Source organism: Solenopsis invicta, chromosome 9, assembly GCF_016802725.1.
Source record: "Solenopsis invicta isolate M01_SB chromosome 9, UNIL_Sinv_3.0, whole genome shotgun sequence".
Taxonomy (NCBI): domain Eukaryota; kingdom Metazoa; phylum Arthropoda; class Insecta; order Hymenoptera; family Formicidae; genus Solenopsis; species Solenopsis invicta.
In genome coordinates this window covers 12,742,923-12,770,751 of record NC_052672.1, presented here as the reverse complement: position 1 = coordinate 12,770,751, position 27,829 = coordinate 12,742,923, and the positions used below count along the sequence as shown (strand labels likewise).

The following is a 27,829-nucleotide window of genomic DNA, read 5'->3' as shown; positions in this document are numbered from 1 at the left end:
AGGATTGCCTCGGTCCGCTGTTTGATACGGCGCGGCGCGATACGATGACCGGCCGACGCTCGTTATGACAGCGTCAGAAATGTTCGGTGTTGTTTGCCCATTAGACTCGACTGTTCGACAATGTCGAACACGAGGACGTATCGATCGCGTTCGTGTCGGATGACGTTATTTATCTGATTTTCCGAGATATCGTTACTTCATTCGCAAGAGACGCAAGGGGCTCTTTCAGGCGCATGCAGTTTCGTATTTCGCAGATAAATGTGTTAAAACGCAAAGATTTGCAGAAATTTTGTAACACTTAATAACTTATAATACTTCAAGATTTTACATACTCACGTACGCACGTACACGTAGAATCATTTAAGTATAGCTATGTGATAATTAAGTTACACGTAAAAATCACAGTATGTGTCGTTAATAAAATTGGCGATTCCTCCGAAGCTGGCGCTGAGTTTATTGAATCTTGAATTATTGTTACTAAAATAAACTTAATATTTATTCTTTTTTATATAAATTATATCATTATAGTTGCTTGAAATTAATTAATATCTTTTAGTCAAGATAACAGTTCACAATTAAGTAACAGTAATACAACAATAAAAATCGATATGTAAAAGCACAACTAAAAATGAGGATCTTATTCGGTCTTAGCTGTGATTTTATATACATTTCTTAAATTAATCAAATTGCGTGCCGAATAAACTTTATATCTTGTAACACAGTTCTAAACTGTACAAGAATAGTAACATTACAATATTAATAAGTCACATAGAATCTCTACAGATTTTAACGTCAGCTTTGGAGGGTTAAGTTAAAAGGATTCTCTCTCTCTTTCTATCCAGGTTCAAGTTGACTTTTCAGATGCCAGCTTTCCGATCGTGCCTTGCGTTACTTTCTCGAGTGTGCGGCACTTTGGTAACAGGACTCGCGTGTTTCTCGTATGCCACGTGTGCGTCGCGCGTCTGTGCCGGTCTTTGAAGTACTAGCCTCACGCATGTGTGTTCTTTAGCTTTTCCAGCAAACTACATGTAACTGTGTTAACCATATGTCCATAAACCGTGGGTCTAACCATAGCCTCATTAATTCTCTCTTTCTCTCTCTTTCTTTTACAACCGGTTTGAATTAGCGTATTAATCCGTTTGCTCATTTGGCAAATTGATTACGCTCGCCACCTCGTCCACTTAACAAATCTTACGAATAATATTGTAGCGAATATTAAATGAATTTGTATTGTTTTACATAATAATCAATGTTATTATTCGAGACGTTTGTCACTGTATAGCTTTTCAGCAAATACTCTGTTCTTCATGAAAAGTGCGGAAGATACTCTTTGTTTTTTTCTGATTGAAAAAGTGCAGTGAGCTCGAGAAAGAGGCGGTTTCGCTTTGAAATTTTAACCGTAGTAAAATTCCCTCGACCACCAAAAGTCGAATCGTTAGGATCATGAGATTTGTTAACAGACCTCGAAGAGGCGAGACACGGCGAACCTTTCTTTGTCCACATCTTTTTTTTTTTTTACTAAACCTCGCCGACATCGTGGTGTGAAATTTCAAAGTGCCATCCAGTTTTCCGTCGTTTCTCCACTTAATACTTTGCTTTCCGTCATTCGCTAGTTTGTCTCATTTGTGAAACCTCTCGATTGACGCGAGAGATCTTTCACTGAATTTTTTATGTAATAGAATGAAAAAAATCATTTCACTTACCTGTCTCTTTCCATATACATATAATTATTTTTACATTAATTATAAATTGTTCTTTTCATGTTAGTAAAATGCAGGCAACGTATTCAATTTTATTTCTACCGGTTGTACGCTACATCTCTGCCACTCGTAATCCATTTATAGATCGTGATGAACGCAATCCGCGCGGGACGGTGCTTGCGAGCAAAGTGTCGTTCCGCCGGCTTCATAAAACGCTCCCGCCGCTCCATTCGTTTCAATTGTATCGCGATGGGGCGCACCGCCGTGAAATTAATCGCACAGCGGTGTCTTTGTCTGGTGACGGTGCGCGACCTTTATTATCGCAACACGTTCGAAAGAACAGACGGATCTAATGACCCCGAGCCTTGAGAACGGTCTCGCGGACGTGACACTCGCACGCGCCTAATTATTCACTCGCAAGCTGCTGGACAGACATGTGCATCTCTCGAAAGGAATCCTTCCCTTTAATTTATTGGTGCGCGCACACATCATACATAAATTCAAGCTCTCGAATTACGAAAGAATTGCATAATGATAAAACTACATGTTAGCATCGATCGTTTCGAGTCAATTGAATATTATTTGATTCGCGTCTCGGATTGTAACGATTGTCCGAGATGAAAAGTTAAGCGCGAGAATAATTGTCACTTTCTCTGCAATTATACAAGGTGAAAATGATATACTTCATGCAAAACCAATTAAATATTTTCAAAAGATTTTATTGAAGATTATTTACTTTTTTTTTTTAATTCTTCAAATACTGAAACATTGATATTATATAGACACTCACTTACAATTAGTTTAGACATACTGTAAATGTAATATAATACCTGAAGGGAAATGAAAGATTATGATAATGATATGAAACAAAGATTAATTTTCCTTAAACTCTTTTTAAATTTATTTAAAACAAGCTCGTAGCGACAAAATGCGTATTTTAATTAATGAGTTATATGTGCAAGATTATAACTGTGGTGCAGCATAGATTCCCAGCATGTTGCAGCAGATGGAAATATGATCGTTGTCAGCTTCCGTGAAACAAATAATGAAACAAAGACTAAAATAGTTACATAAGTGCGGAAGAGTTGAAACGGAGTAGAATACCTACCAAGCGCTATATCTCGAGCGAGGAGGAACGCTTCCTGCATTAGGAGCGTACGGCCATGATCGTAAAGGCGCGATGATCTGTGGGTAGAGGGTGAGCAGTGGCTGGTACCGAGGGGGTTGCAAATTGAATAACAAACGTTCACCCTCCTCGGTTAAATCACCGAAAAAGCCATCCCCCGGGCTTGCACGCTTGCCGCTAGACGTTAACCGCACCCCCCGCGAATTGCTCTGCGGCGCAACCCCGGCGCGACCCTCTCCGACTGCTTTGCATAACGATCTTATTTCGTAATCTCTGCCATATTGATCCAGTTTACGGCGCCGCGCTTGACAATTGTTTATTGCGGTGTCTCCGTCAGGACTCCGACATGTCGAATCTGCACCGCGTACAAGACCGCGTACCTCGTATTCGCGATGAAATATGAATTCCATCTCTAGGTTGCACACGAGTTTAGCGTTTATTAACTTTGCGTCGTCTTTGTACTTTATTCCAGTCACATTTGAGAGTGAGAGATCATTTTTCTATAATCGCTTCATTAATTTATTAACGGTAACGTATCTATGTTTAAAAACATGCAATTGTCTCGTAACACGAATGATTGCTTCTGCCGTCATTGTTTGAAGAATGTTGCGCATGTTGTAATCAATTATGATCGGCCAGAATGCTCGGGAGAATCAACTTTATAGAAGCTTAATGATCGCGTGACGCGGCTACTCCACTGTTTAGGCCCGAAAGAAGCGAGCCGAGTCATTCTCGCTAATAAGATCGAGGAGCTGAAGCACGTATCGGACGCATTTCCGATGCGCTCGCGAGGCGATGCCAGAACGATGCCCGACGCCGCGTAATCGGCGAATCGCTCCGAACGGAGCGAAGGTCGGAATAAAATCCCGGAGCGGGAAAATAAAGTGGCACGACAAAGTGGGGGAGGCCTGATGTTATGACGGGACATTTCACGGTTGGTAGGATCTGGGATTTAACGGCCCGTGCGATAATATCGTCCCAGGAGCTCGTGTCCCGCTCGTGCTGCGCCGTGTTCTCTCTGCTCAGTGTCGTTCTCTGTCAGCCTGTGGGCACATTGAGGGTATTCCCTACGCGACTCTTCATCGCGAATATTTAGATCTATGTGTCAAAATTAAAAATTATTATTGGCGAACACGCGACGTTGTATAATTTACAAAGCAATTGTTGATAAACTTACTTTCACTTCGTCTCATGCGTAGGAATCACATTTTAGTAGCAGGCGAGGAAGGTAAATTAATCCAGGCTGACTCGCGCGCATGGGTTGCACCTTAGTAATCAGCGGCAGCAAGAGCGAAGGTCGAGCTAGGAGTAGAAACTAGCGTGGACTGTCTTTTTCATAGATTACAGGAGGAAGTCGGCAATTGGGCGGCGGGAACGAGCTTCGTGAATGGAGTGAAAGTCGAATAGAGTCTTTATTATTCACAAAAGCATTATTTATTTCCTTTTTCTCACTTTAAAATGAATTTATAATTTTTATAATAATACAGTAATAAAGAAGAGTTAATAGTAATAATTAATAATTAATAATAATTAATAATAATTCATTGATAATAGTGCGATACTACATCCAAAGGGTGGGCTGATATGGGTTATCGTTCAAGTCCAAGTTCCAAACGTAATCAACAAATTGCCTGGAAAAAATTTTTAATTCACTAAGGAAAATCACTTTCTCTCTCAGACAATGTTCAAGGCCCTGTGTGGTATGAAATCGTTTGGAACCTGTCCGTGTCCATACTCCACGGTTGTTTCTCTTTAATTCGTTCCGTTCTCTTGCCTTCCGAAAATGAACGGAAGAGAAGAGTCGGCAGGGCGCGAAGTGTTTTGTCGGTGTATGGTACAACGCGACAGTGCTTTATGTATAATATATATATATATTTTTTTGTTTTTAATATATATATATATATATTTATATTTATATATTTATATATTTATACGGGTTATTTTTTTTTTTACACATCATTACACCGCTTAATTAATATAATATCATTTCTCTCTCTTCCTCTCTCTTTCGCGACCTATATATAAATATATATATATTATGTACAAATAAAAAATCCTGAAATATCCGCGTGCGTGCGTTACGAGGACCATCTCCGTATTCAGAATCAGGACGGGGAGCCAGTTCGTGTGTATCTCCGTGTATATTCTCGTGTCTACGTGTATGTATCATTCGTGCCTGCGTGTATGAGCGCGGCGGACGGACGTGCGGTGGATTGTGACCGGTTGTTGGACGCGAGTGTGCGCTCGTAACCGCTTAGAGACTATGTACAGGCGCGGGGGACGAGGGTGAGGGAGTCTGCGCGGTCCCCGGCGTGCCAGGATTCTGTTGCACAGAGTAGGAGTTATTTTGTCGCGAGTGCTGCTGTTGGTGCGATGGGTGATGATGATGGTGATGGTGATGGTGTTGGTGATGATTCTGGTGTTGCTGATGGTGGTGATGGGGAGTCGTAGGATTGATGGTCGAGTGATTTTGCATGAGGTTCAAGTTGAGGGGGTAGGATAGGGGGGAGCCCAGGGCCGTTGCGGCAGTGGTACTGCAGGCACCGGCTCCGGGCCCCACCGGGCTCAGTGCATGCTCATCCCCGCGTGCGGGTGGTGGGCCGCCGGGACGGAGGTTGCGTGATGATGAGGATGGTGCATTAGAGGTGGGAGATGCGGGTGGTGGGGATGGTGTGGGGTCAGAGGCGGTGGGGTCATCTGTATTGGAGTCATGGGTGTTGTCGGCTGATGGCCGAGAGTGGTGGTGGTGGTCTGGGGAGGTGGTGTTGCTGGTGTCCTGGCCCGCCGCCACCGCCGCCGCCGCTGCCGCCGCCGCCGCTGCCGCCACCGCCGCCAGCTGCTGCTGCTGCTGTTGCTGCTGCTGCTGCTGCTGGGCCTGAGCTGGCGGCGGCTGCTGCGGCGGGGCTGCGGCTGCGGCACCGAGCTGGAAGTGGGACTCTGCTGACTCCCGTTGTCCTCGCTGTCGGAGCAGGACTCGGCCGACGAGCTCCCCGCTCCCCCCTTGCCCTTGCTGCCGCTGCTGCTGCTGCTGCTGCTGTGGGTCTTGACGTGCTTCGCGAGATGGTCGCTGCGCATGAACCGCTTGTTGCAGACCGGACAGGCGAATCTCTTTTCGCCGGTGTGGGTTCGAAGGTGCCGCTGCAACTCATCCGAACGTGTGAACCGCTTGCCACAGAAAAGCCAGTTGCAAACAAACGGTCGCTCACCAGTGTGCCACCGCAAGTGGGCCTTCAGATGCGACGTTTTCCCGTAGACCTTGCCGCAACCCGGTATGTGACAGCTATGGATGTTCTTCTTCCTGAGGTGCACGCCGGCGGGACCGAGTCTCTCGGCTTCTTGACAATTCGGACAATCGCAGGTGGCACGCCCGGTGTAACGTCTTTGCGAGCGTGCGAGGGCGCTTGACTAACGCCGGCGCCTCCGACGCCGACACCGCCGCCGCTGCCCTGAGGGCTTCCGGCACCGGCGCCGGCGCCGGCCGTGGCGGCCGCATGGTGATGGAGCCTGAATCCGGGCGGTCCGCCCGGTAGCATCGACTTGTACGTGTCTTGCAGGAGATTGTGACCGGCGGTCGTAGCCGTGGTCAGCAGGTGATTGCCGGCCAGCGCGAGACTCGTCGAGTAGTCGGCCGAGTAATTGGCCATTTGCGCCGCGTGAACGCCGACGCCGACGGTGCTGCTCACGTCCAGCCATCCGCCGGCCGTTGCGGCACCGTGCACGTCCCACCAACCGTCGCTCGCTTTAATTCCGCCATGGGTCGCGCCTGGCATCGCGTTGAACGGCCACGACTCGTACGGATGCCTGCCGTACACCGAGCCCAGGGTCGCGCCTTCGACCTTGCCCAGAAGACTACTCTGATGATGATGCGGGTCGCCGGCCGGTTGGGCGCTCGCCGTTCCGGGAAAATACAGTTCGCTACCATACTGCGGCGCGGTCGAGGCGCAAGACGTTACCGGTGCTCTGGCGTAACCACCGGTCGTGCTGCCGGCGCTGCTCGTCGCCGCCGGTCTCTGGCTCACTCCCGTCGTTGTGCACCCGCCGGTACCGCCTCCTCCACCTCCACCACCGCCTCCCCCGCCGCCGGTGTGCTGTGGCGAACTGCCGCTGCTCTGTGGACTCTTCTTCCAGGGATGGAAACCCTTGCCCACGGCTGCGTCTGCCAGCGGCGGCGGACTCTTACTGCTTAGCTTGTTGCATTGCGCCGCCAGCATGGCCAGAGGTGTGCCTCGTAGTCCCGGATGATCCTGTAACATTGTTAAAAAAAAATCTACGTTTACTCTTTGGTCTATAACGCTACAATTTTACTATATATGAGAAAAGAACTTATTATTTCTTGTCTTTTTTTTCTGAATTAAAACAGACTTCTTTGTACGAGCGAAGAACTAAGATTGCAGTCTGTGTAAAGAATTATAAATTTAACAATTTTTTTTTTTTTATTAAGAACATCTGATGAAACATCTGTTTAGAGTTTTAGAGGCACGCATGACCTCGATACACAATGTGCTAACAACGCTCGCGCGCATTACCAGTTCTTTTCAGAATTTGTAACATCGGAAGCGGTCGTTATAGAGCAATCTCGTCGGCCCGATTACGCAAATCAGTAATAACAACTCTGCAGCGAATTACGTATCGCGCGCGTATCGATTCACGGGATTATCGGGGTACTTTTTCGTGCTAGAGCGCGGTTCGTAATATCGAAATCTGGCGGTCGGTGGACGCCCATAATCGCTCCGCCGCGTCTAAATCGATCTAAAAAGAAGCCTCGGTCCGGGCCCAGATCCAAGGAGAGAGAGAGAGAGGAGGGGAGCAGGGAGAAAGAGGAAAGTCTTCCCCTAAGGGCGTATAATGACACTAAATTGCCGCTCCTATCCTAGAAGAGATCCAAGATTAGTCGCTGAAAGTAATGAGACCCGGATAGACCGACCGCTCTACCTAGGCCGCTTTCATGCAAATTGTTCTCGAATCAAGCACAAGGTCGACGTACGATTTCTATGATACCATATTAAGCGACCCAAAATAACGTGGGAAAATGTTGCCGGTGGTTTTGGAAACAAATACGAAGAAGATCATTCCACTCGAGATGTCGCGTAAATATGTGCTCGACGACGAGATGAGAATTATGATTTGTAATAGCGTGATGAAACTCTCGATGCAAATTGAACAAATTCAATAACAACACAATTTGTGGATGGATCTTATAATATGACAGATTTCAATAAGCTCTCCAATTCCGAGAAACTTTCGGAACTCGTGTTCTTTTCACGCACACGCGGTGCGAGGAATTAGAGGGAGCGCAATTTGTGTGCGAGCTAAAAATTAGAGCAAACGGCAGAAGCCGAGTGAAACTTTAGATAACGAACTTCATCAAAAGCAACTCCATGCAAATCGCTCGCGGGGGTAGCGCGGGGGTGAAAGCGGGACAAGGAGAGAGTGTCGGCGGCTACCGAAGGGCCGGAGGCTGTAGAGAGGAAAGGTTCCGAAGCGGATTTGGACGCGGAGAGGTAAAAGCGAGAGGGTCCGCGGAAGCGGCAGGAAATTAAGGTCTGGAGGGCCGCGCGGCCATTAGCAGCCGGCGCCATGGAGGCGACACGCCCCCACGTGGATTCAACCTTGCGCCAGCAACACCGGCGAAAGACAACGAACGCGCGCACCCTTCCAGGATGGAAGCGACGTGAGGAGAGAGAGAGAGAGAGAGAGAGAGAGAGAGAGAGAGAGAAGCGAAAGAACGAGGAGAAAGAGAAAGGAAAAACGCGAAGAGTCGCGACCGCGCCACGCTCGATCTATCCTTCGAAGAGAGATCCGGAGTCCTGCTCGGTTGCCCTGATCATTCATCAACGCGTACAACAAATGTCCTGCTCATATTTCTTCGCAGTAACATGACACATTGTAGTATATGGGCGTTATTTAGGTTGCGCTCCTGTACAAAGTGCCGTTTCAAGGCTTTCCGCGTGATTTAGTGTTACTACCTTTAACGCAAAAGTAACGAGTTAAATAACTTTGTGTTGAAACGCGAATACGTCTGTAAGAACGATTCGTTGGATCTCGAGAAAGCTGCGAATCGAGAGAAATATCTCCACAGTTACGCTTAAATGACGTCGGAAAGTATCGAGAGTTATTATTCCGAGAAATCTCCGGACGCTGTGTGATTGCTCCCCGTTACGATGCTCCCGACGAATGGGAGCGCTCGTTGACGCGGAGGTCGTAGAGGGTGACGACTGGCACGGGAGAACCGCGCGGAGGGTTGAAAGGACGAAATCGTCTCTCCCGCTTTTACGTCGAGAGGGAGGCGGAAGGTTTAGCGGCGCGGCGCGGCGCGGCGCGGCGCGACGCGGCGGAGATCGCAACGGGGTTGAGTGTCTCTCCGCCGGTGTACGAGCCACGCCCTCTTCAAGCTCGATGAGTGCAGGTTGTAGGCAGGCCACGTATCGATCCGCCGGGACAATATGACAGTGGCCTGCGGAGACAACGACGTCCCTCGATCAGCTCCCTCCACAGTCTCTCCATCGCTGAACCCTATACGCGTGGATACACGCCCTCCATGGCGCGTCGCGCGCGCGTACGCGTTAAACATCTCGATCACGATTCGCAGTTATTATCACCTTTTCGCCTCTCGGATCGCTACAAATTTTTTCGTGACAAAATATCAACTGCTTCCGAGAGTCTCGAATTAAGAGGGATATCGTTGTTCGGTCGAGCGAGTGCCGCAACCGTCGACGGAAGTTAGACGATCGCCTAGGTGAAAAAGTGCGTAGTACGAAATTGACGGAGCGTAAAGAGTGCCGAACTACTCGGCCCCGGCCGGCCGGTCGGCATCGGCGAGGCCCGATGAGTCTCTCGCACCCTCCTGTCGGCACGGCTAAAAGAGAGCCGACGTGAAATGGGCACCGGTAGGATCCTTTGTTTTAGCCGCGTGACGTCACGCCCCTCGTAGCCAGCTAGGACTAATAATGCCTGGAGCTACGCCGCGCATAAATTAAAACGAAGAATCCTCGCTTGTCTCGCCTCGTCCCGTCTGCGTCGTTCTCGGATCTTTTTCCGAGAACTCATTCGCGCCGAGGCGTCGCGCGATTGCTTTCCAACCGGTCAGGCCCTCGAACGTGCCAGGAAGTATCGACTGCCGCCGCACGAGATCGTTAATGAGATCGGTCACTCGACACTCGATGCGACGCGACGCGCCGTCGGACGGCGGAAAATAAAGCGGAAACGCCGCTGCGCCGGCGATCGTTCGAGCGCACGAGCCACGTGACAGCTGAACGCGCGAGGGAGGTAAAAGACCCGGCGAGCGAGGGTGCGAAGCAACAAACCGTGGGGTGTCTACCGGTCGAGCTTCGTGGCGAACCGCATCCGACGTCCGTGTCAAACTTTCATTCCCCCTTTCAGCCCGAGGAGAACCCTCGCCTCGCTTCGCCTGGCCTCGCCTCGTTCGCACATCAGGCGAGACATGCGTCGACGATTGGTATTTTATGCATGTACACTAACGAAGACATTGAGAGAATCCGAGTAATGCCCCTTTTAAATGTACAAGAAAAAGATTTTTTTTCTGTCTAAAAGTATATAATTTATATCTAGTTTATATATAAATTTTTATTCTAGTCAAAACGTCTTTCGGGAAGCGACTTGGAAATTTATTTCCGCTATCAAGTAGTCGTTATCGAATTAGCCGAGCAGAGACAATTAGACGAACGACGAGGCCGCGGAAAAAGGAAGGCTTCGTGTTCCATAAAGGAGCGCCGCGCGCAAAATTAGTCGGCGCTCTTTTCTGCTTTCGGCGTAAAAAGTGTCGGTCGTTCTCAAGAGCCATTGACCGCGATCTCCAAGCACCTGCCGAGCCGGCATGGTCGAGTTTCTGATTGGATCCACCTGCATTGAGCAGCCCCCAACCACCGCAGTGCTATTGACTAACCAAGTCCGACTTTGCGTATTTTTAATTTCTTGTCTTGTTTCACGTTTAACTGTGAATCGCACACTCGGTGATCCTTTTCATTTCTTTTAATTCTTTTACTGCCTTTATAGATCATTCAAAACGTTTTAATTATGATATGATATGCTATTCCTCTTATTTCATTGTAAAGATAAATATTAATATTTGCTATCGTAAAGATTATTTTTTTAAATCAATATCTACTCTCTAAATTGGAATCGGTGTATTATTCACTGAAAAACGATGAGTAGTCTGATTTCAGTGATGTACTTGTATCATTCAGTGATACATGAACTGTTTTTCAGCGACAATATACTGATTCGATCAGTAAGAGTATCCCCTTCTTAATCAGAATCACTGAAAAATAGTGAATAAGCACTGATGATCACAGTTGTAAGTATAGCATTGCAAATCAGTAAGATTTCACTGATTCAGATTTAGAGAGTAGTATATAAATATATAAATATATAGTATATTTAAAAGTATATATACCTATACATATTTTTTAAAGTAGATTACGATTCTAAGATGTTTCAAGAAAGAGTCTGAATTAAACCTAAAATGTAATCCATTTTGTATTTATCATACAACGTGTACTGTGGTTCATTTCGTGCTCTGCGAAAGAAAAAGACTAAAATTATTCGCAAAGCACGTAACATCGTAGGCAAGTAATGTAACTATTATTACCATGCAAATTGTAACATGTTACAGATACGGTGTATACCATCGGATTATAATTTAAAATGGTATTATTACTTCTCTGCCTCAAAAACGATCTCGTTGGCATTCTCTTTACAATCTCGATACGCTTACGCGGACACGCAAAACATTCCGCGGGGGTGGGGAAAGAAACGTACCTAGATCGAGCGGTCGAATTGTTGAACGCGATTTCCATACCGCGCTAATTACCCGTCCAGGTACAAGCCTGGGCGAAATGTAGCGGCCGGCACGGAATGCCGTTGCACGTTAAACGCGGGCCAGTGCAGTGTAGGGTCTTCGTCAGGCCGGTGCTGCGCGCTACGTTATACGTACGTCAACGAAGGGTTACGCGAGCAGGGGCCTTCCCTCGGCGAGGAGAGCGATGCCAGCGATAATACGAATGCGGGTTACTTCGAATGCTAATTATTTGTTTATCAGCCTCCACATGCAACCGCGCCGGCACGCAGCCACAGTGTCCCGATAAGAAGCGGTGCCCCTTGAAGCTGTTGCGCGCTAGGGTTATATACGCTCGACTTCGGCCTCGCAGATAATTGCGGCGATTATAAAAACGTTCGCTTTGCCTCGCTCGTCTTTCTCGTTATCGGACTAGCCGTCGACTTCGATATACTCGTTTCCTACGTTGTTTCCTACGTTGTTTCCTACGTCGTTTCGTGGCTTTCTCCCACCCTCCCTCCCTCTCTCTCTCTCTTTCTCTCTCTCCCCCCTTTTTCTCGATACTTTTTCCTTCACGTTCCTCGCGGTTATCTTGAAGTGTAAATTAAGACTATAATACGCGTGATCGAGTTAAAAATACGTGCTACCGTACCTCACATTCGTACGGTATTCGATATAAAAGTAGTAACAACAGTAGTAAGAAGGTTTAGCTAATAGCAGAAATTTCTAATTTGCAGTAATGTTGCGTGACTGCGTAGAACTGCACGTTACGATGATAGCTCGTGAGTTGAAAAAAAAAAAAATATAGAAATAAAAACTTTTTCCCACCGGTTACAAGACGCGTTATCTGAGCAACCTCATTGCATTTATAAAGTTAATTGTGTGATAGTACTATCCACGTAGCGTCTATATAGGTCATGCAGTATTGTGCAAATTCCGCGTTGAAGATACGACGTTGAGCAGAAGTCAATTCGACGTAGGACATTACGTCGCGAGAGAGATAAATTTTCAATTTTGCTTAGCTCGTGGCGCGCTCTATTACGCGTAATATTCGCGGTTTTCCACATTTTTTTTTTCCTCCTCTCTTTTCCACCTGGTTGCGAAAAATCTTTTCACGTTGGCGACTGGCACCTCGCTTTCCTTACGCCTCGCTTCTCCGGCTTCGCGAACAGGACGGACCCCTCGATCGACCGGCAGCGATGGAACGAAATTGTATATTCGCACGCAACGCGACTGCCATTATGTACGCGGGAGAGAAGCCTAGTCGCCGCCGCGAGGTCGTCGGTCCTCCTTTCGACAAAATGGCGCTGCTTTTTCTTGCTCGTCGGTATCTCTCTTTTAATCTCGCGCGCGACACTGACCGCGTCCCCAACAAATGGATTTTTAACTCGGCCCATCTAAGCGGCCCCGGGGTCCAACCGCAGCGACGACGAGCGTCAGTGGCGATCAACTTACCGTAGACGCGGCGTATCGCGTCTAGCATCAACGACCGCGATCATTAACCGGGTATACTACGGCTCGATTGCTCGCAGACCCGTATGTTCGACGAACTCGAATTACTCCGGCAATTTTTCACGACGCTTGTAAAACAAAATTCGAATTTATCCGCGTACAACTGGGAACCACATTTCACGACAGCGCTCTCGCGATGATCCGCGCTATATCTCATCGTCGTAACCGCGCGTGCAAGACGTTTATTAATTTCGGAGATCACAAATGAAAGAGAATTAAATAGTACGTCTTGCCTACTTGTCGTATTGCTCGCTCATAAATAATTATTAGCAAATTAAATTACGCGCGATAAATTTTTCTGAATATTGGGAAACGTGAGGGTAGAGGGCGAGGAGCGCGGGAGAGAAGAAAAGGAGGCAGGTTTTCTGCAAAGGACGGGATTAATAATCTTATTCATGAGTGACCGCAGGCCGGCGCCGAACAGCGCCGCACTGTGACGGAACCTCCGTTAGTTCCCACCGGAGCCGAGCTACCTGTTATCCTCTGCCTGCTAAATTATGTTTTTTAATTAAATCCATCGTAAAGGAGCGGCTCGCCTGTATATATACCTCACTCGCCGCCCTTCTCGGCCCGGTCTCTCTCCTATTTCCCTTCTCGCACGCCGCGTTACGAAAGAGCCGATCGTACGTCCGAGAGTGTCTACGTCGGGTAACCGTGGCTCCAGGCCAAAACAGGGAGCTATCCAAATTTATTCGGCTATCCTATAGCCCGAGAGGCATCTCCTACTTCGTCTCCTTTTTGCTCCTCCTCCCGACGGCATCAAATTTTTTTTTTTTTTCTTCTTGCCGCGGACCCTCGACAAATTTCAAATCGCCCTTGGATCGTCCAATGATTTCCGGGTAAAGATGTAAATCAGGTTCGATGTTGTAGGATATCTCATTATTCGATATTCTCTGATTTTTCGTGTCAATCTTATCTTTGTTAATTGTTGATCAATTTGATATATTAGATCGCGATCATCGTCAAAGGCAAAGTGGAAACTAGCACTTTCAGTTTTAGATCGAAGGGAGCGGCAATCTGTTCGCTGGGCAAACAGTGAAAAAGTAGCGAATGGAAGTGGGGACAGCCAGAAGAGAAGGACTACCAATTCATTAGCTCTCGTAAATCCGTCGCCCCCACCGGCGTTGAATATTAAGCGGGCATTACGCGGTCCGGTTATAACTCGCAGCCAGTTAACGCCGCGTATCATCCTCCCGACCTTCCGCACTCCCGGTGCGCGGTTATTCCAGTGCACTTCCGAACGAGGATCATCCTCGCAACACTGACGACGAAAAGCTCCGGTTTGATCGTTTTCCGACAAAAATCGCGACTCGTTTTTCAAACGTTACGTCTTCATTAAGCTAATGAGGGCGGCGTAAATCTCGAGAGGGCACGTCGCTTGCGCGCGCGCGCACGAGAGAAAGAGAGAGAGTGCACTTCCAGAATGCCCTTGTCGAGGGACGACGGAAGCGGCCGCGCATTTGCATAGAGTAATTTAGTGGTACATAAAATTCCGCAGCCAATTAGCGCCGGAGTGTCCGATCTATCGCCCGGCCAGCCGTTTCGCCACGTTTGCTCGTCGCAGAACGCTTCTAATTTTGGAAGATGGTGACCCCCTTAAGCGAAGACATTCTCGCCCCATTAAAAAAAATCCGCGCTTCCTCGCCCAGGTTTTATCATCTTATACGAGTTTTACTGTCAGGGTGCTCTACCCGCGCTGCTTTTACGTCTCGGACCAATGTTCGGGCCACCCATACTAATATTCATATTCGCGGAAAAGTTTTTATCCTTCGTCCAACGCAGCGCCTTGTCTGAAATTGCACCTAATTAAAGTACCAACAGATAATGTCGTACACAAATGTGCGATATGCACGGATTGTTACACGGAAAGAACGGTTTTTCTGAAGTGTCTCTAGCTGAATACAGATCTGAAATTAATTTCGTCGGACCAGCGAAATAATTATGAAGGACGTTCAAGGATGAATGGCATTGCAAAAGTTTTAATTCTAGCAACCTGCAGCTTGAGCATCCTACATAATTACATTTGATAGTCCAACATAATTATTTTCAGACCCGTGTAGCCAGCTAAATTTCTAGATACTGTGTAGAGCACAATCATTTTTTTCCTTTTTCGTGTAAAAATACCATCGTCTATTTCGTTAAAGGTCATTTGATATTATATTATCTCATGTTGTTACGATATATAAATCAAAATATAATTTTTACATACAGAAAGGGTTTTGCCCTTTTCATTAAAATCGTTAAGCTCCATTTATTACTAGTTCCTACAAGTTCTAATGGGATATCGCCGCGAGACAGGCAAGCGATATATCGGGTCGGGCGCTCATTGACTCGCGGTCCCACGAAATCGGAGGCCATTCGTAATCCTCGGTCTCGACAATGCTCACCCGGAGCCTCGCACGGAAGCGGATCAAGCACGGAAAGCGCAAAACGTTGTATGTCGGAAGCCGTGCATTAGCATATAGACGGAGTTGCCTCCTGGCGATGGTGTTGGGTAGGTAGGTAGCTACGAGGGGCTCTTATTTATTAACGATGTATTCTTCACCGCTACGCCGTATTTGCTCACTTTGTTCTCGTTAACCCTTTCCACCTTCCATGCGGCCGTGAGGTCCGCGCGGAACTACTCGACTAAATAAAACCAATTTGAGCGAGATGGGGTAGAAGAGCGTATGCGGTAGCGGTCAAAGGATGACTAAGCCGGACAGGTTGATTAACTCACTGATGCACTATTCAATTTCGATCTGATATCTGAAAATTCCATATAATAAAACGCGATGCGATGACGAAGCGCTCTTAATAAAATTATTCAAGTAATTGGAAGGAAGAACAGCATTCACGACTTTTTTTTTTACAAGAAATAAAAGTTTATATAATTACTAATAATTCTTTTTCTTCCGATATACAGAGATGGAAAAGAGAAAGAGAGGTTTATATATCACTGGACGTAGATATTATTTTAAGCGTCGTCCGCTCATTCTCCCTTTGTACAATTTATGCTTTCCTAAATTTTCGTTCAGTTATTTATACGCGTTACAAATTGCATTAACCGCGTCTGATCGATCGCGTCGTAAAGGGCGTATTATAATTTCGAAAGTACCAGGCACAAATTCCCGCCCAGTGTTCCGAAAGGACACTCGGCGGTCTCGGAGCGTTTAATAAATTTCTTTATCTACGCGCACGCGGACTCGCTTTCATTCTTCTGGACGTTCGCGGTTATTTGTAACTCGCGGGGACTCGCAGCGACAATAATTTCCAAATAGCACGCCGGGCTCGCCGGTCTCCTTATTATGACGCGTGAAAGGCGCGCGGTCGTATAAGCACGCCTTTATCAGCCGTTTCAGGTAGACTAACGCGGTCCATCTCTCGATCGTTCGCCCTCCTAGACGTGTCTACCGAAAAACCTCCCCGTCCTCGTATATTCCGAGTTTTATAGCCGCAGCTACACGGTGGTCCCGGTCGGCGGCTTTCTTTCAATTACGAAAGTTCCACGTAGAATCGACGTGTAAATAGCGTCGACGCCGGATTGCTTGGCAGAATCATAGGCCGATAAATTAGGCCTGTATTAGCATTTAAACGATGGAGCGGTCCATCGACGATCTCGATGGCTCTCGATTACTGCGAGAATCGCGAAACGAGAAGAGGAACGAGACGGCTGTGCCATCTCCCGCCATTGCTACCATCGATTGAACGAACGACCCCGTCCAGCGCGACCCCGTCCTTCGCCTCTGCATTGAAAAGGAATATAAAAAAAAGAAAGTAAAAAAGAATATCCGTCATCGTCTCTTCGGAATCGTTTTTCTTTTTTCTGTAAAAGCTCGTTACATTATACGGACACGATTTTTATTCGGAAGTGATTTTCTTACGCTGAGGTAATTTTAGAAATTCCCGATTAACGTGCATTTACGAGGAGGGAATGCGGCACATGCCTCACATTTTACTAAGCGATAAAGCGTTTATAACTTTAGCAATAGTACATAACACTTATCCTAGAAACTTTAAAACGGTAACAGCCTTCTGGTGTAATAGCGAATAGACGAAGGCCAGACGAGCACATATTAATATTTGATAGCTATCGTGTCCATGAGAGAGCACGAAGTAATTACCAGAGCGCGCACCTCGTTCTCCCACATTCACGCTTCGTGAACTGAATTTCGAAGACAAACTTTAAATAATTCATGGAAGCGTTGTACGAAGTTGTCGAGATTGTTCTTTTTTTTTCTTTCTTTCTTTTTCGCTTGTTGCGCTGCCACGTTCAGAGCATGCGGATGAAGTTACGCTGCGCGCCGTAGAGTCGGACCGAAGGATCCGTGTGCGATTCCTGTCGCTTTTATCTTCGCGACATGCATGCGATTATCTTTCTCGCAACACTGGCAAAGCCACTGGCGGTCCACGAGAGACGAACAAGACTATCTCGAGACAGACTACCGACACTCTCTCCTGAAGACCGACGACCACACACGCCGCTTCTCTTTCCCTCTATCACCTGCTGCCGAGCGATATTACTTATCCGGGGCATTTCCGAGACGATACGCGAAGGTAGCGTCGTTTAGAAGAATATAGTCGTAATATAGTCGCGAGGACGTTTTATGGGATGCAAAAGAGCCGGTTGAGCGTATGGCAACTTGCACGAGATGCTGGCGCGCGAGCTGATAAATTTACGCTAAGGCGGCTCGCTTGTGACGGCCGTATAAGTGGCCCTTTTACGACGGAGGGTTACATTGAAGCGCGGATTATACCCGTCCGTCCGATACGCGCGATCACGAGCGGAATCTCGTGAGGCACCGGGGGCACGTCGTAGTTGTCGTCGTCGTTGTATCGCGTCTTGCACCTGCAAATATTTACGTTCACTTAAAAAGTCATAAAGACCCGGGCGCTTCGGTAAATCTACGCGACGCCGCTCTTCGGGGTGATAACGAGCGCAGCGAACGACACGGTCGCCGGCCTTGAGGAGACGATCCGCGCCGGCTCTGGAATCGAGTCGCGATGACGTGCCGCCGCCGTTCCCGTTCCCGTCCGGAGTGGTGCCCCTCACATACGAGTATACGCAGCGCACACGCGCGCGCGCGAAATTCACACGCACGGCGGCAAGTTTTACGTGCATTCTACGTGCAATTTAAACGATAGCGGCGAATGGACGTATTTAATAATTTGCCCGCCGTTTTTCGGTAGAGCGACATAAAGATGTCCCCGCGCGATAATATCCTTTTAACGTTAACATGTACCCTCCGCTATATGACTTTATTACCACGTAACGTACGTTTCTCATCTCCTCTCTCACAGTTCAACGTATTAGGGAGTGAATCGGCAACGTAAGGAAGGAGTTTCAGGATACGCGAGCGAAGTACCATTTCGTGGACGCGATACGATCGGTCGATCGGCGAATGTCAGGGTTCGGCGCACCTGCAGCGTCGTCGTCGTCGTCGTCGTCATCGCAATCATCGTTCCCCGATGCGAGAGAGATTGGCGTCTAATCGCGACCACCAACGTGGCATTTGGATCGCGGCGGATCGGATCGGATCGAATCGGAGCCACGACAAGATCGCTCGGCGAACTAACGTGCGACCGGTCGGCGCGGCGCGCGCTTTAATCGTCGCGCTTATCGGGGTCGTTCGCTAGGATAAACAAAAGCGCCGACGAGGTAATTTAGCGGCGGACGACCCGCTCTCTCCCGCCCGGCGGATCCGTGCGCGTCCTACGAGTCGAGTAATATAGGCCTCGCCTTCGCCGGACGGGGCGACGTGTTACCAACGGCGCTACAGCAACAAACTGGCACTAAATCACCTTTGGCAGACCACGTGAACCCGTTCATCTCGGCGGCCGGACGCAGCTGCCGCTAAAGTAAAGCGGTTAAAGATCCAATCTCTCTCGTGGAGAGCCGCGGCTCTTTCTCTCCCTCTCGTCTCGGCGCTATAATATTCCGAGCAAAAAAGACGCGCGCGCGCGCGAGCGTTCTTCCGAGATCGGCCTTGCAAATAGCTCTGAGAACTTGTAAAGCTTCGCGCGACGACAACGACGACGACGACGACGAGGTCGCGTCTCGTTTCCGCAACGACTTCGCGCGACCATCTCGCGAGTTTTTTTTTTAAATTGCAGGTCCGTGCTCTTTTAACAGCGGAAAAATTAAGGATCGTAAGATAATGATCACGTGAGTATCGAATTCCGGGATGCTGCTCGGTTATACGACGTTTCCATAGAGCTGTCACGTTAAATAGGTGACTATAGATGTACTTAACGCCCTATACGAACGTTATAACTGACAGAACTATAAATCTACCCGGTTGTGCGAAACAGGTGGCTCTATTCTCGGAGAAAGTGCGCTTTACATACATACACACATCCTCCCGTGATCGTGAATGTCAGTAAGTTAATTCTAGCGTTAAATACATTATCTATCTGTAATAGTAATAATATAATTTCCGGTATTTATATTATTGATTCATTATGTACAAAGCATGCATTACATCGTTATTAGCGGTAATATAATATTGGCACGAAGATCCAATCGTAATAGGCTCTGCCAGCGACTTGTAATGTCGAGTCGATAATGTCAAAAGGTTAACGCAAAGATCACCGGAATAGACCGAGACGCGACTACACGTTGCCCGCAGTTGCGTCAAAGAAAAGAGCACGAGCATGAACGAATAGAAGGCAAATCGATCGCGCTCGAGAGTAAACGCGTCCGATCCGCGAGCATTGCGCTCGTGAGACAAAAGCGTTTCCACGTAAAAAAAAAATTTTAATAATAAATCGAAACGCATCGTGTTATAGACGGTAATTTAGGCGAGCCGCAACACACCGCGTCGAGTTAAAGCGAAGGCGGAATTGAGCGGTCCTCTTCTTCGCCGCTCGCCAACGAGACGCTTTACGATCGGTACACGCGCGTAATACCTATAATCGTTGCACGTGTAACCCGTTGCTCGAGAGGAACTTGCTGCGCTTTCTATCTCGTTAGCGCTCGGTACAGGGTGTCCGTTTTAAAGCACCGGCGGAATTTTTAAAAATCGTCAATTACCGCGCTATTAAAAATTGTCCGGGCATTCGTCGTTGTCGTCGGGACGCGATATTTCCGTGTCGCCCGACACGATCGCGAACGTGATTCTCAAAGACCCCCAACGCGCTGATTCATAAAGAAAACAGAGGAGTGTAGGAAAAAGAAAATGTACACAAAAGTGAAAAAATAATGAAGACAAGTATGAAAATGGTAAAAGGTAGGAACTGTGGTACGTACGTTTAGAGAAAGTTTGTTGCTCGTGTGCGTAATTGACATGACGTGAAAAATACCTTTAATGGCGTCGGTCGACGAAGCGATAAAGTTTACCGACACGCACGTCACTGTGTTATTAAAGTCAACTGAACACCATTAAAAATATTTCTCACGTTGTCTATTACGAGAGATCGTAATTTCAGATAGTTTCTTATTTTATATATGGCTGTTATTGAGCACATGTAGCATTATAATTAATATTTCGCACTTAATAGAGCAGTCAATGACATTTATCTTCGAGGAATGATTCGGCTTGCACGATTAAAAAAATGTTATTATGCGGAAAGAATAATTTTCCTGAAATACAGATCTGAAAATAATCGTGACGAATCGTTTAAAAAATTGTATCGGATATTTAACTTGGTTGCTAAAATGTCGAAACTCTTTGCGGCAGTGTCATTATGCTTGAATATCTTACATAATTTTGATAGCTTAACGTAAAATTATTTTTTGATCTACATCTAACTAAATTTTCAGATACTACAGTAAAATTGTTCTTTCCGTGTAATTATAAGTATGTAAAAATATAACATAATATTCAAATCAGTTAACCAAGGAGATTAGCGAATAATGCGATGAATAATTACATTATTCATTGAGCGTGCAAATGTATAGAAAAGGATCCGAAAATGATTTTGTCGAATTCCCATAATAATTACGAAATTATCTGTTGATAACAAAATTATTTTCAAATTTGAATCTAGCTAAATTTTTAGATAGCAGCAAAACCGTTTCTTTTCCAATAGAATAGAAGTGCAAAATATTGAAATAATAAAGCATTGTGAGGCAAAATTATCAGTGTATCATTAGTATCCCGCAGCTAACATTTGCGAAAGTGAGCGTTGTGTGTGCACAGATATCAGTACTGGCGAATCGACCGGATCTCGAACAAAATGGTTCGCGTGTCTTCCGCGCCAACTTGGCAAAATTTATTGCTTCATCGTGCTTTCGCACGGTAGATCCGCGATACGCTCGCTCGTTCGTCTTATCTCGCAGCGAATCGCGCGTTCTGAAATTATGCAAATCATTTTTCTCGACGTTGCATCTCGGACTTCTCCGACGACTCCATAAGCGAGGCGTTTCCGACCGTAAAACGCCTAACGCGATCCGTCGAGCGTGAATCGAACGCTGCCAATCGGAATTTTCATTAGAAAACAAGATTTACTATCGGCGAATTTAATTTAAAGAGATGGCACGCGCACGATCCACTTTGCTGTCGATTGTAAAATTCGCCCGGGGACACGAGATCGAGGAACGCAAGGAGGATCGTGGTTAATACGATTCGCGACTATACAGGGACGCGTGTGGAATCGGTTTATCAGATCGTCGCTATTGAATCGCTCCATTAGGAGCGCATCTAATCGCAAGTCGACCCTCAAAACGGGTCGGGCCACCCTCGTTTTCGAGGACCGGGCATCGGCGGGGCGTCCTGCAACAGACTGTGACATATTAGGCTACCCCCGCCCTCTCGAAAGGGACCATCATCCCTGGCTATAAGGACCTCGTCAAGAGGGTGAGCCCGGATTTATTGTTTCACGATTTGTTGGACGAACGGGTCGTGGGAGCGAGATCTGTCGCGGTCGGCTCTCTGTGTGTAACCTACGCGCGCATCGACAAGCCGCATAAATATATTATCGTCGTCGCGCGGAAAGATTGCGAGCGATCGACGTAGACGATTGCGAAGATGAGGAGCGGTAATGCTCGTGAACACGCGAGTGGATGCTTACCGTATCGCGCCTTTCAGCGATTTTATCGCCGCGACGGAAGTTTGAATGATCGTTGACTGTCGGGTGAATTACACCGTTCTGACTATGTGATATACAGGATACGTCTAAAGCACACACTGATAGACAAGTAAATTAAGTTCATCGGAAATGTTTGCAATCTCGGGTTACCTGGTAATCTCCTTAGATGGCTTTCGGAACGTTTATTAGCATTAAACGTCTTGTAGTACATCGTAATATCGAGTACTGGCGTTCAATATTGAGAAATCCTTAATGCACACACACACACGCGCGCGCACACACACACACACACACACACACACACACACACACGTGTCGTTAATAAGGGAAAGAGAAAGAAATTAAATGTTAAAAGAGAAGATGCTGCCGCTCAAAGATGGTTACGCTCGATGATAGAGAGCTTCGTAAATAAGCGGCTAAACATGGAAAGCCATGTGAAACCCCTACATAAAAATTCATAAATGAGCAAACGCGTTCCCTCGATTCTCGAGAACGCGCCCATAAATCGTGACGGCAATGCATCGTCCTTCCGCGGGAGAGGGACTTGGTTTTCCTAATTCACTGGCGGATGTCGCGCCGGAATAGAACATGGCGAGAGCGCCATCCGATCCGTAAATCTAACGGTATATCGGCTCTGACGACGACGACGACGACGACGACGACGACAGTGGGGTCGTTACGCAATGCGCGGAAAGGATAATTCGTCACCTCGGGCTACGATAGAGCGCGATAGGGATAGCGAAATGCAAATTATCTGGCCTGCGAGAACGCAAACGAGCAAGCTGAACTGTTGGAAAATCGGAGTCGCGTCCCGTTGACCGGTCCTCGTTCGCCAGTCCGGTTTCTCCTGCCGCGCCATTTCAGCGCGTTTTTTATTTTTTTTCTCCCCCTTATTACGTGAACTACGTAAGATGCCCCGATAGGGATCTAGATTCGTCGACTCGGTCAGCGAATCGGTTCCACAAAAATATACGAGAGGCACGTTCGTTGCAACGCCACAGGATCAATCGCCTTTTTATGAGCGCGCATTTCCCTCTTGACTCGAATCGAGTAAACTGCGTCTTATCTGTGTTGATCCACGCAAAATCCAGTAAATACCGAATAAATATTTAGCAGGATCTAATAAATATCTAAATCACACAGATATATAGAATAAAATAATTTATTTACTTCAGCTCAGAGGAAGAGTTGCCGAATGCATACCTACCATGTAAGTTATTTTTTATTATATTTCCCACTTGATACTGATTTGTATGCAAATAAACTTTGGAAATTGTAGCTTGTTGTTTCAGGCATCTCTTGTAATCAATGTTTAATCTCTTATCAATAACAAATTAATTTATTATAAGTCTTTTTGCAATATGCTGCAAAAGATAATCGGTCGTCTAAATCGTATCTCTGGATCTCTTATCATATTTTCTTGGAATAAATTTATAAATTGAAATAATTTAAAAAATATAAGGAACCATTAATTAATACTTATTTTATTAATAATTTATTGAAAGAAGGATTAAATATTTAATATTTAATAAATAACGATAATGAAAGGAAATTAACTGGCTTGAATTTTTAGCTTAAATTGACATATTTTTGTTTATATCAATTATTAGTTTTAATGTAATAAATGCAAATGTGTATATACAGTGAATTTAAAATATTCTAAATATTCTAAATTTAAAATAAACTTTTTTTTATGAAAATATAAAATTGCATGTGATTACATTATTATCGCCTACATAATTTGATCAAAAAGTATGTCAATTACCCCCCTGATTTTTCAAAGTGTTTGCACGCATAAGATGTAACCTTTTAAATTTTTGCCTATATTCGTTTCTTACAAACTTCATATTTGTGTTACTAAATATTAAATACTTATTTAAAAATGTAAAATATTAAAGAGATACGATTCGGGAGACTGTATTCAGCAATTCTGCATTTTTTTCTTTATGCCAAGAAGAGACTTGATTTACAATTTTATTTTAACCGAACGCCATCCTTTATAATTATTTGGCTGTAGCTAAAATCCAGCACGATTCAATTTTTCTGTCATTATTTCTATTCTCTCTAACACAGCCTTTTATATCTAGACCAGATATATATTTACAATGACAGGGAAGAATTTGTTTTATTAAAAAAAAAAAAAAAAAAAAAAAAAAAAATTGCGTTTCAAGCATTCTTTAAAATCCACACGTTAAGTTCTGGTGTAACCATCGTTTGTGGGCGATGTTGGGATATAAGATGAGAACAAGACAGCTATATTGAGTGCTAAATGTGCGGTGGAAACACGAGTCATAATCTTTAAACTCCCGTCAGACATTCCATTTGACTTGTCGTTCGTAAGGCGTTATGAGTTATCGATACAACATCCACTCATTAATCATGCACGCCTCGTTGCTTGAAACAAGCTTCTCTTATTTCTGTAATTTATTATACCGCGTATTATGTGGAAAAGAGAGACGAAGCCGTCACAGATTTATTTCTGGCTTGACGAGTATATTCGTTTCTATCCTTTCGAAATAGATTATACGCGGCGTATATCGTGCGTGCCGTCATTCTCTCCGAAGGCTTCGTTGACGGGTCGAAACAATTCAGCGCCGGCGTGATGTGAAATAATTTCCGACCGCGAGGGGTTTCGTGAACGGTCCCGTGGGTCAAGTATCATTACGCGTAACGATTACGCCAGCGACTCCGCTTTTATTGGCGTTTCTAAATCGCGATGTAGCTCGTCTCTCTTTTTCTCTCTCGAGTTATCGGCTCGACGCGCTCGTTGTCGCGTAAGGGAGGATAAGGATCAGTTAAGGAGGAACGATTACACATTTACACGCGGCCGTCGCGCGAGAGAAAAGACAGACGCGTTCGTCCGTATACATACGCGCGACCGATTTAATATCAAATCCGCCGCATTCCGCGATAATAGTACGTCGAGCAATTATCCCAGCCACTTACTCGAAACTCGTTGGTTCCTCTTTCGCACGCGAGCCGCACGCAACGATCCACACGCCGCGTGTATACGCGGTGTACCCGGGGCGGTCCGGCGCGGCGGCGCGCAAGGTGCGACCGTATGCATCTGCTGAAAGAGGAAAATCGCGGCTGGCCTCTTCACGTGCGGAGTATGCCGGAAGTTGTCGTCAGAATCCCGGAAGAGGTCATCGGCCGGTTCCACTGGCGCGAAAGAGCTTTAAATTGCTCGAAAGAAGAGGACGCTAAATACGGCTCGTCGGCTGGGGCGCATAGAACTGCAGGACGCGTCAAATATTCGTCACGCGAGCGTTTTCCATTCTTCCTTCCTCCTCGGGCCTTCGTCGGGGCCTCCTCGCTGCGAGGAGTGGAAACCGGGGGACGCGCGAGGTGTCGGTGCTCGGGACGACAGGCCAACGTGAACGAGAATCCAGATTGCGAACCTGATTTTTACCTTGTTCGAGCGTGTATACGTACAGTGGCGACTAAAAGTTTGCCGCTGGCATGAGCGATGCCTTTGATATCGTACGCAGTATCCGTCGTCTTCGCATGAAAATATTTAATAACAGATTTTCTAAATATCAATACTTTATATTACAAAATCTATTAATGTATACATGCGTACACAAGAAAATAATTTCAAACTTTTGTTTACGTCAGTATACAGATTTTCTTAAAACAAAATAAACTTTCGTTTGAAAAATTTAATAAATATTTAATAAAACTTTAGATTATTTGTATAACTATTTTTATTTAAAATTCTATTTTAAAAACAAATTTTTAATATAATTTTAAATATAAATTCTAACCACGTAAAATTATATAAATAATTATACAAATAATCCAAACTTACATTAAATATTTATTGTAAAAATTGTTTCATATACACATATACAATGTGTTTGATTGAAGTGTATACACTGTGAGTCGTTTTTCTAAATAATAATAGAGTTATAAAAAAGAATATAAAATCTCTCTTCATGTCAACTTTAACGTAATTTAAAGAGATCTTAAACAGAATGTTAAGTAACATTCAATTATAATTACAAAACTCTATTTTCTCGCCTGAAAAGGATCGAGAGCGGGGAAGAGGAGAGCGCGAAAGTGCAAGACGCGCAATCGTAAGGGCGATAAATCATCGCGGTCGACACTGGACGCGTCCGTGCCGTCGGTGTTTTGGTTTCGACACCGCGGGGGAGACGGCTTCCCGCGGAGGCGCCCTTTTATCCCCCTGAGCCGAGCGCCGAGAGGCCGGCATTGCCGGATAAAGGGTATAGAGGCGTTCGCGTCCCGCCGAGCGTCGTTGGTACCCCGTCATTCATCGCGCTCTTTCAACGAGCGGAGTCCGTGGTTCCCGGCACCGGTAACGATTACTCGCATAGTACTAATCACGGCACTAATGCGTCAAGCGCCACGCGAAAAATCACGGACAGGTGCGTACCTCGGAATAATTTTATCGAACGGTAAGTTCCTCTCTTTCGAACACGCCCGTGTGTTTAACAAATTGGGGTATGCACGCCGCAATGATCGAAAACTTGATTTATCATGTGTAATTAAATTATATTAGATGTTTGATTAATGCAATCAAATATTTAGTAATTATGTTAGTAGTAAGCAAATATAATAATGATATTTACCAATCGGTTTGTAAACTGTTACCAAACGGTTACTAAATATTACGAAATATTTGGTTACATTAGCTGAATATTTAATTGAAACTATTTCATCAATGCTTAGTACCTATCATCTAGGTTTGATTGCCGTTATTATTCTTTTTTTTCAGTGTGGTGAGATTTATAATCATGCTTATGAGTGGGACAATCAAATTGGAATACAAAGAATACAAAAAGTAAGCATTTGTATTTTCGTGCACTCCATCTTTTGTTATATCTCTACACATATGTATAATGAAATAATCAATAAATCTCTCTACAGAAACAGTAATCATTTGACGTAAATTGAAATACATGACTGCGCCACTCGTAACATTGACAAATTCAACTCGCAATGGTTTCGTTAATATTAAAAGGCTAAAGTTACAATACAATACTAATGTAACATGTAAAGGCATGTAGAGTGGTTGCAAGTTATCTCCATTTTTTCCATTTTTTCTTCGACTTTTGCAACGTAAAACCCGGAGTTAGCCTAATCTAATCTAATCTCCCAACTTCCTCGTCTTTACCCTATTGTTCAGTTGTTTAAGAGTAGAAATATACCCGGAGCGAAAGATAGCAGCGAGAGATCGTTAACAGCCGTTCCGGGTAGCGCGCGCGTTAGAACAATCATCTGTCAACGAGGATATTACTCATTCTTCGTCGGTGCCGTGTTGTACGATTGTACGTACAGCAATCGAACAGGAACATAATGGGCGGTCGCGCGCGCGTGCTCGCGATATCGATATCGGCGATACGCCCGGGAGGAAGGAGCGCTGGAGCGCTGGAGCGCTGGAGCGCTGGAGCGTCGTCGGAGCGTTCTGTCGACGCGCGGCTGAAATTCGAAAAGTCGCGTCGCGCGCTCGCGTTCTCGCCGCGAGCGTTTTCGGCCTCCTCGACGCGCGGAGATAGAACCCCCCCATTGTTTCAGCTGTAAAAACGTTAGCGGAGCTTAAATAGAATCGCGCAGCGAGAGAGTCGTTAATAATCGTCCTCCACTTTACTCGAGTGGTGCACGATAAAGCCTCGAGGTGTCGACCGCAGATCGAGTATTGTTCGTCCTTTCCCATCACCGGGG

At 45.8% G+C, this 27,829-nt stretch overlaps 2 protein-coding genes across 2 annotated transcripts in view; both read right to left on the bottom strand.

Moving 5' to 3' along the window:
* Nucleotides 1-2,403: 2,403 nt before the first annotated feature.
* On the bottom strand, nt 2,404-3,272 carry LOC105198020. Its single transcript, XM_011164651.3, has 2 exons — nt 2,809-3,272; nt 2,404-2,728 (listed from the first exon to the last, which is right to left on the bottom strand). Exons 1-2 carry the CDS (start codon nt 3,234-3,236, stop codon nt 2,725-2,727), a joined length of 432 nt encoding a protein of 143 aa, XP_011162953.1. The 5' UTR covers nt 3,237-3,272; the 3' UTR covers nt 2,404-2,724.
* Nucleotides 3,273-3,374: 102 nt separating this feature from the next.
* LOC105198019 (transcription factor Sp9) overlaps nt 3,375-27,829 on the bottom strand; it is a 41,479-nt gene continuing 17,024 nt past the window's right edge. Inside the window, 5 exon segments of the mRNA XM_039453585.1 lie at nt 3,375-5,582; nt 5,584-5,728; nt 5,731-5,964; nt 6,033-6,218; nt 6,221-7,070. Coding sequence (XP_039309519.1) covers nt 5,081-5,582; nt 5,584-5,728; nt 5,731-5,964; nt 6,033-6,218; nt 6,221-7,070 — 1,917 coding nt within the window. The 3' untranslated portion in view covers nt 3,375-5,080.

Coding starts and splice junctions, on each gene's coding strand:
- LOC105198020 (XM_011164651.3), bottom strand. CDS start 3,236: ATGGAATTCATATTTCATCGCGAATACGAGGTACGCGGTCTTGTACGC.